Source organism: Hyaena hyaena, unplaced genomic scaffold (assembly GCF_003009895.1).
Source record: "Hyaena hyaena isolate Hyena2069 unplaced genomic scaffold, ASM300989v1 scaffold_585, whole genome shotgun sequence".
NCBI lineage: Eukaryota > Metazoa > Chordata > Mammalia > Carnivora > Hyaenidae > Hyaena > Hyaena hyaena.
This window is the reverse complement of record NW_024081217.1, coordinates 494,528-508,599: the sequence shown is the minus strand read 5'-3', so window position 1 is coordinate 508,599 and position 14,072 is coordinate 494,528. Positions and strand designations below refer to the sequence as shown.

The following is a 14,072-nucleotide window of genomic DNA, read 5'->3' as shown; positions in this document are numbered from 1 at the left end:
TGTGTTTCCTATTCTTTGCATTGATTACACAGGACCTGATCATTGTGAAGCTCCTCCTTGGTGGAAATATAAATGTCTTTCTTGACTACTTTCTGGTCCTACCTATTCTCTGTAAAATATGCTCAACTCCTGTTCCAAGTTTAATTTATCTGATTATTCTTGCCTGGGAGTCATTCATTCAGCAGTTATTGACTGAGTTCTCTTATGTGCCAGTTACTTTGGTAAACACTGGGGATAGAGAAGAAAAGACTGTTTCTGACTCTAAGATGTTTACAGTTCAGTAGAGGGAAACACAGAATGGTAAGAGAAAGTAAGACACAGTTAATTGTGGTCAGGCCACAGTTACATGGCCTTTGACTTGGGGCAAGTGGGAAGACTTTCCAGCAGTGACATTTGAGGTGTAGCTTGAAGGAGGAGTAGAAGCATAGCATTTCAATCAGGAAATAGAACCCTGAATAAGAGACAGAAACCTGTGGTTCTAAGAAATACGTGAGCTTGTCACTGTGCCTGGAACACCATTTGCAGGCAGCATCTGGAAGAGTGATAGAGGATGAAGGTGGAAGTGAAGGGACAGTCAGGTTTTGATGAATTTTGTCTGCTACAAAATTAGGTTAAGACATTTTATATAGGAGACTGACATCTGTAGATAGTTTTTTAAAATATGGCTCTAGCATCAATGTGGAGAATGGATGGGCGGGAAAGGCATTAGGAGATTGTCGCCATCTTGAAAACAGAAGTGATGAGGGGTTGACCTAGGGTCACAGTGGTGGGGGTGGACAAAAGAAAGTAGTGGTGATAGAATCCATAGGAATGGCTGCACGAATACAAGACAAGTCAGTGTGGACAACTGAGTAAGTGATGAAATCATCAACAAAGAGGAGAGAAAATCTCAACCCCCACCATTTCAGCTTTTCATATCCAAGCCATCTCTTTAGACGCCACTCATTCCTCCACAGGCCATCTTGCATCTTTGTCTCTTTCGGGGCCACTGTCTTCCCAGAATATCTATTCTAGGAGTCAGCAGTGGGCAGTTTGCCCACCAAGCAGGAGGCTGTTATTTCATATATGGTAGGTCCATTTCCTACACTAGAATACAGGGCTGTCGTTCACAAGCCCCACATCGCATGCTGTGCTGGTATTCCTCACAGTGACGATTGCACTGTGTCAGGTATTTACTGTGTGTTATCTGCAATAGGCAATGGGGCCTCGTGCTGTGCTTGCAAATGAAATCTCAAATAGAAAATAAATATGAAGTGTAGCCATTCTGGTTAACAGGAGTAAAAGGCCTGGAATCTGGGATGTATAGTTTCCTCCTGTCTAGGGCTCCACAAGACACAGCTTGAAAACTTTTGGCTTAGTGGACTGGCCTTTGGTTTTGGAGTCAAAACTGGGTTCTCATCCCTGCTCTGTTTCTTACCTAGCTGTAATGGAGTAGACAAACGGGGAAGCAGTTCTGAGCCTCACTTTCCTCTCTGTAAAACAGGGACAGTTATACTTCCAGTGTAGCTTTATTGTGAGGACAAAGTAAGGCAATGCTTGTAAAAATCTCTAGCATCTATTAAATGTTCCCTAGGTTGTAGTAGTTGGTAAGAATAATAAGACGCTTGCTAGCTGATGGAGTAACTGATCCTTATTGAATTGGTACTTGTTCAGTCTAATTAAACTTAATTCTTGCTCAGGTGAGGAAAAGCCAGGGTTTGGGTGAAATTATGGGGAAGTTTGGGATCCAGGGGGACCCACTCTTGTCCTATGCTGTGCTCTCTCTACTCCATAAACCCACGATCGCCTGCCTTTGCATGAGGATCTATCAATATTTAATGTGTGGGTGTCAGTTGCTGTAAACTGACCACACCCCAGCACCAACCTGAATTAATTATATGCAAGAGGAGAGAACATAAAATGCCTTCTCTTCAGAGCCCTAAGTTTTACAGGCTGCGCTGAGCCCTGGAAACCACAGGGTGAAATTTCTACTGATGGAGGATCCCGAGAAGACGCTGAACCAGAAGAGTGACAGCAAACAACGGAAAGTACGATTTAAAATCTCTTCCTCCTACAGTGGCAGAGTGTTGAAGCAGGTCTTTGAGGACGGGCAGGAATTAGAGTCGCCAAAGGAGGAATACCCTCACAGTTTTCTCCAAGAGTCCCTTGAACCAATGGATGGTGTTTATGGGTCTGGGGAGACCCCCAAACCCCAACCATACTCCCCTAAGCTGACTGCTCAGAGGATCAGCGTTTTTAGAGAGGGCAATGCCTACACTTTGGCGGGCAGCCAGTCTTTCTTCAATGATTACAAGGCAAATGACCATAAGGTTGGTATTGCACACGATGTATAAACTTTAAGGACTAAAATGTGTATAGAAAAAGGCCTGGTTCACATTTGTACGTTGCTCATGCTCCAGTACCAACCAGACCTATAGGTGCACCAAATGGGAAGCCACTGCTGGAATAATATTTCTGGAACAAAAATAACACGCTTGCTGACTACTTATTGGAGAGTGCAGTAAGCGTACATAGTATTCAGTTCCATCCAGGGTAGTAAATTGTAATTGGGTCATCGGCTGGGTTATCTTGGTAAGTAAATTTAATAGAGATGCAGTGGTTTTCAGGTTGCCAGACTGCCATTTTAGGAAATTATGTGACAACTGGTTGTTTTGTTTCCAGAAAGAGCCGAGTGTTTGAAGGTGCTCGTTTTACTCCAGTCAGTTATTCAGCTTGTGGTTTTCCATGTCTTGTTTTATTTCCTCTCTCCCTCCTGCTGCCTGCTTTTAAGAAATGTTTGTTTGTTTGTTTTGCCTATCCATTGTGTGTTAGCATGAACACTGAGTGCTTGGAGTCCGGGGAAGAAATGGTGAAAAGCAAGTCAAGCAGAGGAAATGTTACACGGGGAAGAAGTTTGGAGCTAATAGTTTAGTTGAAACCTGTATTTTATGTTAATATGATTATCTTCCCCAATACTGTGGATAATCAAAAGCACATACATGATTTTCTTTTAAGCTAGAAGACCTTGGAAAATATTCACTGATTTCTAAGAATGAAGAGGAGATGTGTATGTTTGCCGGTGGGATCATGAATGCCTTTTTTTTCTTTAAGATTAAATACAATTATATAATGTGCCAGGTTATTAATGAATAGGACACCAGGAAATGCTCTTATCTTTAAAGTATGAAATTCAGATAATTAGTCTCTAATCATTTTTATTGTTAGTTTCCTAAGGGAAGAGATAATTTCTCTATGGCAGACAAATGCATTGGCCTTTCTGGCCTTGGTGCAACTGAAGTTATGGGCAGTCCACATTTATCAAAGATAATACCAGGTTTCTTTTTGATAACAAAGGTAGCTGCAGTGAACAACCCCTCATGTTAGTGCAGTGACTTATGGATTACAATGCAATATCACATACTTTCTTTTTTTTTAGAAAAATATTTATTTAAAGTCAAGTTAGTTAATGTACAGTATAGTATTGGTTTCAGGATTAAAACCCAGTGATTCATCACTTAAATGTAACACCCAGGGATCGTCCCAACAAGTGCCCTCCTTAATGCCCATCACCCATTTAGCCAATCCCCCCCCGCCTCCCCTCCAGCAACCCTCAGTTTGTTCTCTGTATTTAGGAATCTCTTATGGTTTGCCTCCCTCTCTGTTTTTATCTTAGTTTTCCTTCCCTTCCCCTATGTTCATCTGTTGTGTTTCTTAAATTCCACATATGAGTAAAATCACATGGTATTTGTCTGTCTCTGACTGACTTCATTTAGCGTCATACATCCACATTCCATCCACGTTGTTCCAAATGGCAAGATTTCATTCTTCTTGATCACTGAATAATATACTTTTTCATTGGGTCTTTACTACAGCCTTGAGGAGAAAGGCAAAATATGCTCATTTCCATTTTGCAGATGAGTAAAATTGAGTGCCATGTTGTTAAGGGATCTACCTGTATTAGAGGGTCATTAGGTGTACTGTCAGAATAAGGACCCAGCTCTTCTGATGCCTCATGGTTTTGACCCTCTGGAATGCTCCTTTTTAGAGAATAAGGCCATTAATCATAATGACGATGTTTATAGTAATAGTTACCATTTATTGAGTGCTTATTATATCCTAGGTTCTCGGCTATGTTTTGTACTTACAGTATCTCTTTTAAACTGAATCTTATTTGTAGGTTTAGCCTACAAAGTTGTAGTTTATACAAACCTTGTATAAGCCTATGGTAGATAATATTGGACCACTTGACCATCATAGGTCATGTGTCAAACTTGACATGTATGTAAACGTATGATTTGGTAAGGACTTATAAAACCAGATAACTAAGTCATCATCGCAGTGCTGCACCATCGTTTCTTTTTTAATGTTTTTTATTTATTTCTGAGAGAGAGAAAGAGAGAGAGAGAGACAGTGTGAGCAGGGGAGGGTTAGAGAGAGAGGGAGATACAGAATCTGAAACAGACTCCAGGCTCTGAGCTAGCTGTCAGCACAGAGCCCGACGCAGGGCTCGAACTCACAAATTGTGAGACCATGACCTGAGCCGAAGCCGGACGCTTAACTGACTGAGCCACCCAGGAACCCCCACACCATTGGTTTAAACACAGTACTCCAGAGTTCGATTCCTGTTCATCTGGTTTCCTGCGTGATCCAGTCGTCCTTGTTTTCACTGATGCCTGATCTAGTGCTACCTCCCAGTCTTAGCCAGCCTCTGGGTTCGAGGGGGATCAGGACAGATTACTGCAGCTCCACCCCCTGAACACGTTGTCAGTGTGGTTTTCATGAAAAAGGAAATGAGAGCTGGAAAGCCATTGATATTTCAGTAGCGAATCCAGTTGTAAAATAAACCCTAGTAAACACTGGCTGTGAAACAGCACTGGGCAGCAGTTAACCACAGCAATTCAAAGTAAAGACTCTGGATTTGAACAGGTATTTGTACACCAATGTTCATCGCAGCTTTATTCACAATTGCTCACAAGTGGAAACAACCCAAATGTCCATCAGTAGATGAATAGATAAATAACATGTGATATATACATACCGTCGAATATTATTCAGCCTTAAAAAGGATGGCTGTTCTGACACATGCTACAACATGGATGAAACTTGAAGACATTGTGCTAAGTGGGAAATAAACTAGTCATAAAAAGATAATTATATGATTCCACCTATATGAAGTACCTACAGCAATCAGATTTATAGAGACAGAAAGTAGAGCACCGGTTACCAGAGGCTGGGGAAGGGGTGAAGTGAGAATTTAATGGGTATAGAGTTTCATTTTGGGAAGATGAAAAATCTCTGGAGATGGCTGCTGGTAATGGTTACACAACAGTGTGAATGTACCAATGCCATTGACCTGTCTGTACACTTAGAAATGATTCAGGTGGTAAATCTTATGTAATATATATATCTTACCACAGTAAATAGAATAATTAAAAAAGAAATAGGGGCTCTGATGTCTGTTAGACCTAGACTTGATGTCCACTCTACCTACTTACTGTGGGAGTTTAAGCAAACCACTTAGTCTTGCGGAGCTTTAATGTTACCACCTGTGAGATGAGAGTAATAAAAATATCTGTTTATGGGGTACCCGGGTGGCTCAGTCAGTTAAGAATCCAACTCTTGGTTTTGGCTCAGGTCTTGATCTCACATTTTGTGAGTTCAAGCTCTGCACTGGGCACCATGCTAACAGTGCAGAACCTGCTTGGAATTCTCTCTCTTTCTCTCTCTCTCTCTCTGTCCCCCCCTCCCCTGCTTGCATGAGCACACAGTCTCTCAAAATAAATAAACTTTAAAAAAGAAGTATCTATTTATGAAGATTGTTGTGGTGATAAAAAAAAGTTTGTATGTAAGAATAACACTGTGCCTGAAACATTGGATGTCCTTAGCAAATGTTCCCTACCATTGTGATAATGACCTTTTTATCAAAGAAATACTGAGTCTTTCTAAAAAACTTTTATGTGATGGAGAAAGAGAAACTGGTTATAAACTACTGAATATCTTAAAGAATTGAAACCAACTGAAGTTTTGTAAGGTTCATTTAAAAAATGGTAGGGAAATGGCATTTACTAAGCATATACTTTGTATATATTATGTAATTTCATCTTCACAGTAATTCTAGAGAAAGAATCTTACAAATTGGAGAAACAGTGCACAGGGGTTTAGTAACTTACAAATCTTGCATGGAGAAATTGGCTTCTGGCCTGCCTGTCTCCAAAGCCATTGCATTTCTAAGAACCAGTAAAGTGTCCCTGCATTTAAACACAGAGCCATGGAAAGGTTTCCTGGTGTCTAAACAGCAGTCTGCAGGCATGTTCCCTCTACTGTCAGGGCATCTATGAAGCTCAGTCACGTAAGCTGCCATTCTGGACACTATGGCAGGAAACACAAAAATTTCCTGGCTTCCTCATGGCCCTCTGTAATGTAAGAGTGGGTGTTCCTCCCAGGCAATGGGGCGTAACCAGATAACATGAACTTCAGTTACACCCAGAGCGTTTCCTTAGACACAAGGAAGAACTTGGCTGTCAGCGTGACTAAAACTTAAACACACCTTAAAGGTGATTTGGGACCCTCCTTCTTTGAAGTACATTAAAAATAAATTTACCATCTTGGGTGTCTCATATATTGACCAACTTAGAGACAGAGGGCTGGACAGATTTCTTTTTTCAATAAACTGTAAAGAGTTTCATCCCAAGAAAACAAGTTCTATGTGTGAAAAAAAGCTCCCTAGTAACTGAACCTCTGGCTATTAGTGGAAGTGGAAATGGAACCTTCCAGAAGTGCCAGCATCTTTATCTGCTGATGTTCAGAAACTGATAGTCCAGAGTGTGAAACAGGAGCCCAGTGAGCCCCAAACAATAGGAAATGGAAGCTGCCACACGATCCCTTGAAGAGAGGGAGAGAAAACAGGGCCAAGGAGGAAGCTTGTGGCTTCATAAATAATGATAGAAAACTCTGTGGGTGTTTCAAGGAAGAAGGCCTGAATCCTGAAGTCCTGTTTAAGCCGAGTTGTTACTGAATGCGTTAGGGTTGTAAAGAGGAGACTGCTTAACTGTGGCATCTAAATAGATTTGGTTTCTCCAGTTCTGTAAGTGTGGGGCAGAGTGTTTCATACTGGAGTGTTGAACTGTGTAGCATGATTATGCGTGCACTGCCACTGAACAGTTTTTAATACCAGCAGCAGTAACTGTGCCCACCAGTGTATAGTATTTTTAGCTTTTGGAAACCCTGTCTTATGTATTCTTCATTGTACCCCCTACCCCTAGAAGTTGATATAATTAGCCTTAGGGATGGGAGTCCAAACATTTAACCACAGGAGCACTGCCCAATCAGCACAGAAGGAAGAAGAATATTGGGGCAGGGTCCCGAAATGTGGGCTCCCGAACGATAACCACTACATTACTAGCTTTAGGGACATTAGAGGTTACCTGAAGAGAGCTGTGGGTAACAGGAGGGCACTCAGGAGGCTCAGGACAGCACCTGCTTACCACCCAGTATCACAGTATTTTGTGATACTGTTTTTTGGTTTGATCATCACTTTGGCTGTGGTGAAGCCCATCAGTTAGATTTCACCTCATTTGCGGAGGAGCAAACTGAGGTTCTGAGAGGTCACGTGACCCATAACGATCTTATGGGTTTTTTGGGGGGAAGATGCTTATGTATAGTGCAGGGTAGGTGTTAAGAATATGGACTTTAGAGTTAAATAGACTGAGGTTCGAATCCCAGCCACAGACCCTGACTAACTGAACCTTGGGAAGCTCTTTACCTCCCTGTGCCTCAGTCTCCTCATCAGTAAAATGTAGAAATCATAGCATCTACCTCAAGGGATGCCTGAGGGGAGAGTGAGGTAATGTTTGTAAATGTTTAGCGTGGTGTCTGACACAAAATAAATGCTATCCACTAGAATAAAATAATGATAATAATTCAGTAAATTTTGTCTATTATCATTTATGCATAAAACTTTTGGAGAGCTATTTATTTTTTTCAGCATTCTTCTGTATTTATTAAAACCTCACTGTGCCCAGCCCTGCATCAGCTACTCTTGTATGTGGTGGAAATAGAAGTTCTGGCTCCTGCCCTGCCCTGCAGTTATACAATTAGTTATACAATTAGTTCAGCTTTGGTTGGTTACCATCAACAGGGGGAAGGAATCCGGTGTTTAGGGATTTTATAGAGAGTGAACAAACCAGGGTGTGACTTGTAGCTTTGGGGTCTGTTGAAATCCTAAGTACTAGATGGTTACAAGTTCTTTCTCTCCTGTTGCCTGGGGTGTTGAATAGTTTCTGCAGCCCCGGATATGGTGATTGGTGTTAAATCTCCACGCTCTTTTCTGTTTCTCTAGTCCCCACCTATTATAGATTTTGGAAAGATAATCATCTACACCAATAACCTGAAAATCATCCGAACCCCCATGGACAAGAGAGACTTCATGAGGAAAATGCTCCAGAAGGAAGAGGAAGCTGAGGAAGAGTCTCTAATGCGCAAGGAAGAAATCTATGGAGACAGCGACCAGAACGATGGGCATTTGCCAGACACGGAAAGCACATTCCCCCATAACCAGTACCCACAGGTGTGTCAGAATGGTTCACTGTTCTGCTTGGAGCTGGGCCTAGAGGAGTGGTCCCAAATGGTTTTGATTTTTGCCCTACGTTAGAGAAAACTTAATATAAATACGTAAGATGTCTAACTGTTAAAGATGCTAAAGAATTTTAAGTTTATTATTGTATTTTAATGGTATGTCAGTAACAAGATAGTTATGTGTGTATTTCAAATACACACAATTTTCATTTTTTTGGATGACTTCTTTTGAGAGCCACTTAGGTATTCATTGTTTTCACTCTGTGATATGGCAAAGAACAGCTCATTCCAGAGGTGGAAAAAATCAGCTCTGTTTTTTTCTTAATGGGTTTGCTTGTGTTTCTCTTAGTGGTTTGTCCTCAATCCAGTGTCCTTGAAGAAATCTTATCAAGACACATGTCCAGATTTTGTAGAGACTAGTTTAGTTACAATTAAGCAGTATTGTCTGTAAGTCTACTAGACCAGCGACAAGAGAACTTCAGTATGTTGCGATATGCTCAAAGTAAATGAGTGACCTGGGACACCATTGTCACTTTGCATGCAGTGAGGTCACTTTACATCATGTTTACTCCAGGGTGCCCTGAGTACCATATTTGGTCCCTGCCTGACCTGGTAAAGGTGCCAGTGTCGACCAGTTTGTTAAAAATTAGTATAACAGTTTATTTTGAAGATATTACTGAGGCTTAATTTCTTGCCTTTTTAAGACAAAAAGTAAATGTAAATAGTTAGGATTTTTTTTTTCCCCCACACACCTCTGAGCTGTGCACTCTTCACCTTGGAAACTGTTGCTCAGACAGGCTCAGATAAGGAGGTAGAGTGATGATATTCATTAGTTCACAGTGTGGGGTTGGGAGTGGGAAAAGCAATTTTGATGGATGTAAGCTGAGAGAGTAAAAGCTTGGATAGCAGCAGAAACGAATTTTCTCTCTCTTTAGATTCCATCTCTTGAGAGTTGAAGCTTTCAGTGGGACTCACTGTCACCTCCCACGGGTTGGCATGACAAAATGAGCGATATCCCCACCCTGGTAGAGTTTAGAGGACAGGAATGAGAAAGTCATGACCAGACTCTGGCAAAAGACTCTTACCAAAGTTCTGCTCACAATGACTCATGTTTCTTTCCAATCTGATCTCACACTCAATAAGATATATTCAAAATGTAAATATCATGTCACCCTTTCACCACTCTTTTCCTCCACCCTAAACGTTCAGTGACATCTCATCGCTTGGAATAAAACCAGAACTTCTCACTTATTCTAGAAAGCATTGTATAGCCTGGACCCTCCTAGACTGTTTATTCTCCTCTTACACATCTCTCTTTGTTCTCTCTGTCCCAGACACCCTGCCTCATATGTTCTTTGCCCTTTCCTACCAGAGGCAACTTCCTCATGCCTAGAATGTTCTCCAGATTCCCCACTGCCTTCCCCTTAGCCCCTGAAAATGGAGACATCATTTCCTCACAGGGGCCTCACTTGGCTTCTGTGAGGATAAAATCCCTCTGAGTGCCTCACAGCTGCAGTCTTAAATTTCTCCGCTGTGTAGTTATTTGGTTAATGTTTGCTATCACACACTAGAGTTTTGTCTCCATGAGGACAGGGGCCCTATATATGTTAGGTGTGGCAGAGTAGTTCCAGTGGTACAATGGTAAAAATAGGGGCACCTGAGTGGCTCAGTCAATTAAGCGTCTGACTTCAGCTCAGGTCATGATCTCACAGTTCGTGAGTTCGAGTCTGACGTCAGGCTCTGTGCTGACAGCTCGGAGCCTGGAGTCTGCTTCAGATTCTGTGTCTCCCTCTCTCTCTGATCCCTCTCTTGCTCACGCTCACACACTCTCTCTCTCAAAAATAAATAAACATTAAAAAAATTTTTAAACCAATAAAAATAAAAATAGAGCACAGAGTAGGTGCGCAGTAAATATTAGTTAAATGTTGCTGGAAAGAGTATTGGAATTTGGAACCAGAGTGCCAGCTAGTAAGGAAGTGCTGCACCTCTGCCTTCTCTTTTCTTTTACATAGCACTGTTCAGAACCCAGCTGAGGGGCACCTGGGTGGCTCAGTCGGTTAAGTGTCCGACTTTGGCTCAGGTCATGATCTCACGGTTCGTGGGTTCGAGCCCTGTGTCGGGCTCTGGGCTGACAGCTCAGAGCCTCGAGCCTGCTTCAGATTCTGTGTCTCCCTCTCTCTCTGACCCTCCCCTGTGCACACTGTGTCTCTCTCTCTCTCAGAAATAAATAAAATATTTAAAAAAAAAAAAAGAACCCAGCTTAGCAGTGGGCTGACTGCTAAACATTGTGACCCAAAGAATTACTTGCCCACTTGAAAATTCATTAATTCTATTCTCTTTCATACCGTTTTGTAATTTGTAGGGGCATATATTTTCAGAAAGGAGCCAGAAATGATAAAATGCAGGTCACACTGCTGGCCTGAATGCAAAAGTGACAACAGGCCTGACGTGACAATTATCTTTAAATTCAGTTTGGAGAGATCCATGTTTTGGGGCCGTAATACCGTAAACTAGGACAGAGGCATGCAGCAGAAAGTTGCCGTGAAAGGTTATACTTCCCTTGCCTGTCTTTTAAAGTCTGCTTTAAATTGCTATTTGTTTGCCAAATCTCTCATACAATAAATGCCCAGCCAGGTTTTATTTTTAAAAAGAGGGTCAGAGAACATCAAGGAGCCCCTTCTGACCGGGAGACTCTTTGTCGTGTTACATGGAGCAGGGAGGCAGTGGGAACCTCAATGAAAGAGCAAGGGCAAGGCTAACTGCCAGGCCGTGCTGACCCTCTGTATTAATCAGAAAAGGAAAGGAAAGGAATAATTGAATTGTGCCACAGTGAAATACGGAAGGGGAAAATCTGGCCGTATGTTTGGTGGATTTGAGACTATAACTCATCTGGACTTCTTTATGCCTTATGTGCTCTTGTCTTTGAAACAACAACAACAATGGCCATTTATTGAGGACCCATGGTAGCCAGCCACCATGCCCAGTGCTTTCCATGCCTTAGTCTGTTTCATTCTCACAAGGACTCTGTGATGGGGTTCTTGTTAGCAGTCTTATTCTTTAGCTGGGGAAACTAAGGCCCAGAGAAGTTAGGTAACTTGCCAGAGGTCATGAGAGCCAGGGTCAAACCCTGATCTACCTGACTACCAATCTTATCATCTTAACCACTCTGCGGAGCAGCCTCCAGATTGGTGTCTGTTAACGTCCTCGGGGCTACACAAGCCTTTGAGTCTGCAGTATGACAGCTGAGGCCCCTTTCCTTGGCCATGGAGCTAGTAGGTGGTTTGGGTAGGTCTGTCGCTTCTCGGGGACCTAAGCTGTGCAGCACAGCTATGTTCTAAGCCCTCTTACTGATTATTAGAAGAGATTAAAAATGCTGAGGAAGGAAGACAACCTTTTATCCCTCTTGCCTTGTATAGAGGCTCAGTAGCCCTTGATTTAATCATTAACCGATTAAATGACGTGCTGAGGGCAGATGGTTGGAAGGAGGGTGATGGAAAATCCATGGAGGCTTCTAATACTACCTCGTATAACCATGTGACATTAGATAAAATTTAATTGATGATTTGTTTTTGTTCTCTGCAAGCAGGTGCACCAGATCATTTCATTAATCTTTTCATGTCTGAACCTGATATTCTGTGCAAATTTGTTTTGCGATGGTGTGTATAGCATGATGGTAGGAATTTACTGTACTGTCTTTGGCAGCACTGACAACATTAAAATCTCACTGGGATCAAGTACAAATCAAAAACATGTGGATTTGGCAGAAAACTGAACTGTGACCATTTCCTTAAAGAATATTTTGGCAAATACACTTCTTTTGAATACTTTAAGGGAAGAAAACAAGTTTCTCCATTGTTGATTCATTAAAATATGGCCACAATCCATAAAATATTAACAAAAGGGTACATTTAGGTTTTTGTCAGTTGGTTGATCACTTCCATTTCCTAAATCTAGAATGAATAAAATGTGGCATCTTCTTAGGCACTTTGCAGTACAATGGAACTATTTTCAGAACTTAAGCCGCCCTTTTCAAGATTATTTTTATTCTTAAATTATAAAAGAAAGCTGGGTTAGCTGGGTGGAGGCACCCAGTGGATTCAACCATCTTGTTAGGTCCTAGGATTTAAGAATCAGAAGGGTTTGGGGTACCTGGGTGGCTCAGTTGGTTAAACGTCCAACTTCGGCTCAGGTCATGATCTCACAGCTTGTGGGTTCAAGCCCTGCGTACCTGCTCTGTGCTGACAGCTCAGAGCCTGGAGCCTGCTTCGGATTCTGTGTCTCCCTCTCTCTCAAAAGTAAACAAACATTTAAAAAATTGTTTAAAAAGAAAGAATCAGAAGAGTTCTCCAGATATCACTGTTTTGTTTGTTCATCTGGCAAGCATGTGAACAGCGCATACTGTGCCAGGCACTGCACTAGAAGTCTTGGCAGTGATGATGACCGGGACTAGCACAGAGAGCTTCCTGTCTGGTCAGCAGGAGCGTTCAGTAGAGGATGAGACCTGCTGTACTTGAGGCACGACAGGCGGGACAGGACTCCTGGGCATCTGCAGCAAGGATGTTAATACTTGCACCACCTCACTGGGGTGTTGTATGGATTAGATGGATTGATATAGAGAAAGCCCTCAGAACAGCGCATGGCATCACGTAGGCACCCTGCAACTGTTCACTGTTAGTATTTGGCAGTGAGGAAAAGTAGGTCCTTGTCCTGACGGAGCACACAGAAATAACACATCAGATGGTGACAAGGGCAGCGAGGAACATACAATTGCAAAGTGCAAGGCATCTTAGCAGGGGATGGTGTCCTAGAGATTCCATCAGGGAAATCCTCTCTGATAACAGTGCAGCGAGGATTCTGTGCCTCTGGTCAGTTCCCTCTTTGGCATTTGTGGGAAGCATTTTCTACTCTCATTCTGCCTCTGACTTTCTGGCAGCCCAGTGCTATTTCATCCTGTATTTGAACAGTGGTCTCTAACTAAACCCTGACCTGTCTTTTGCAGGAAGGGGAGCTTCCCGAGGACAACTGTTTTCACTGCAGAGGGTCAGGCAGTGCCACCTGCTCTCTGTGCCACGGCAGCAAGTTCTCCATGCTGGCCAACAGATTTAAGGAGTCCTATCGGGCCCTGCGGTGCCCTGCCTGCAATGAGAACGGCCTGCAGCCTTGCCAGATTTGCAATCAATAGCCTGTGGCTTTGTATGTCCGCTGTTATCGCATCCTTCCTGAAGTTACTGCTAATACGCCGCCCTCTCCTTCTCTTCCCTCTCCCAGCAAGGAAGCCACAGTGGCTACAGCCACTTCCACCGCTGGCAAAACTCAATTACTTGATGACATTTCGTGAGGCTGGTAACATCTCCATGTGGTTCTTAGTGGCAGAGGCATTTTCGAATTAGAGTGGGCTCTGAAACAGGTTCTAAAATTATCCTTCCAGGAACGAGTGCATGTATCTTACTTGACTTAGCTCAGTTTTTTCCTTGCACTAGTGAGCAAATAAATGTACATTTCAGGCAGCAGGTTGAAGT

The 14,072-nt window shown here is 42.4% G+C and overlaps 1 protein-coding gene across 1 annotated transcript; it reads left to right on the top strand.

The window, feature by feature from the left end:
• Positions 1 to 1,973: 1,973 nt before the first annotated feature.
• On the top strand, positions 1,974 to 13,735 carry GRXCR2 (glutaredoxin and cysteine rich domain containing 2). Its single transcript, XM_039256693.1, has 3 exons — positions 1,974 to 2,309; positions 8,318 to 8,545; positions 13,553 to 13,735. Exons 1-3 carry the CDS (start codon positions 1,974 to 1,976, stop codon positions 13,733 to 13,735), a joined length of 747 nt encoding a protein of 248 aa, XP_039112624.1.
• The last annotated feature ends 337 nt before the right edge of the window (positions 13,736 to 14,072 follow it).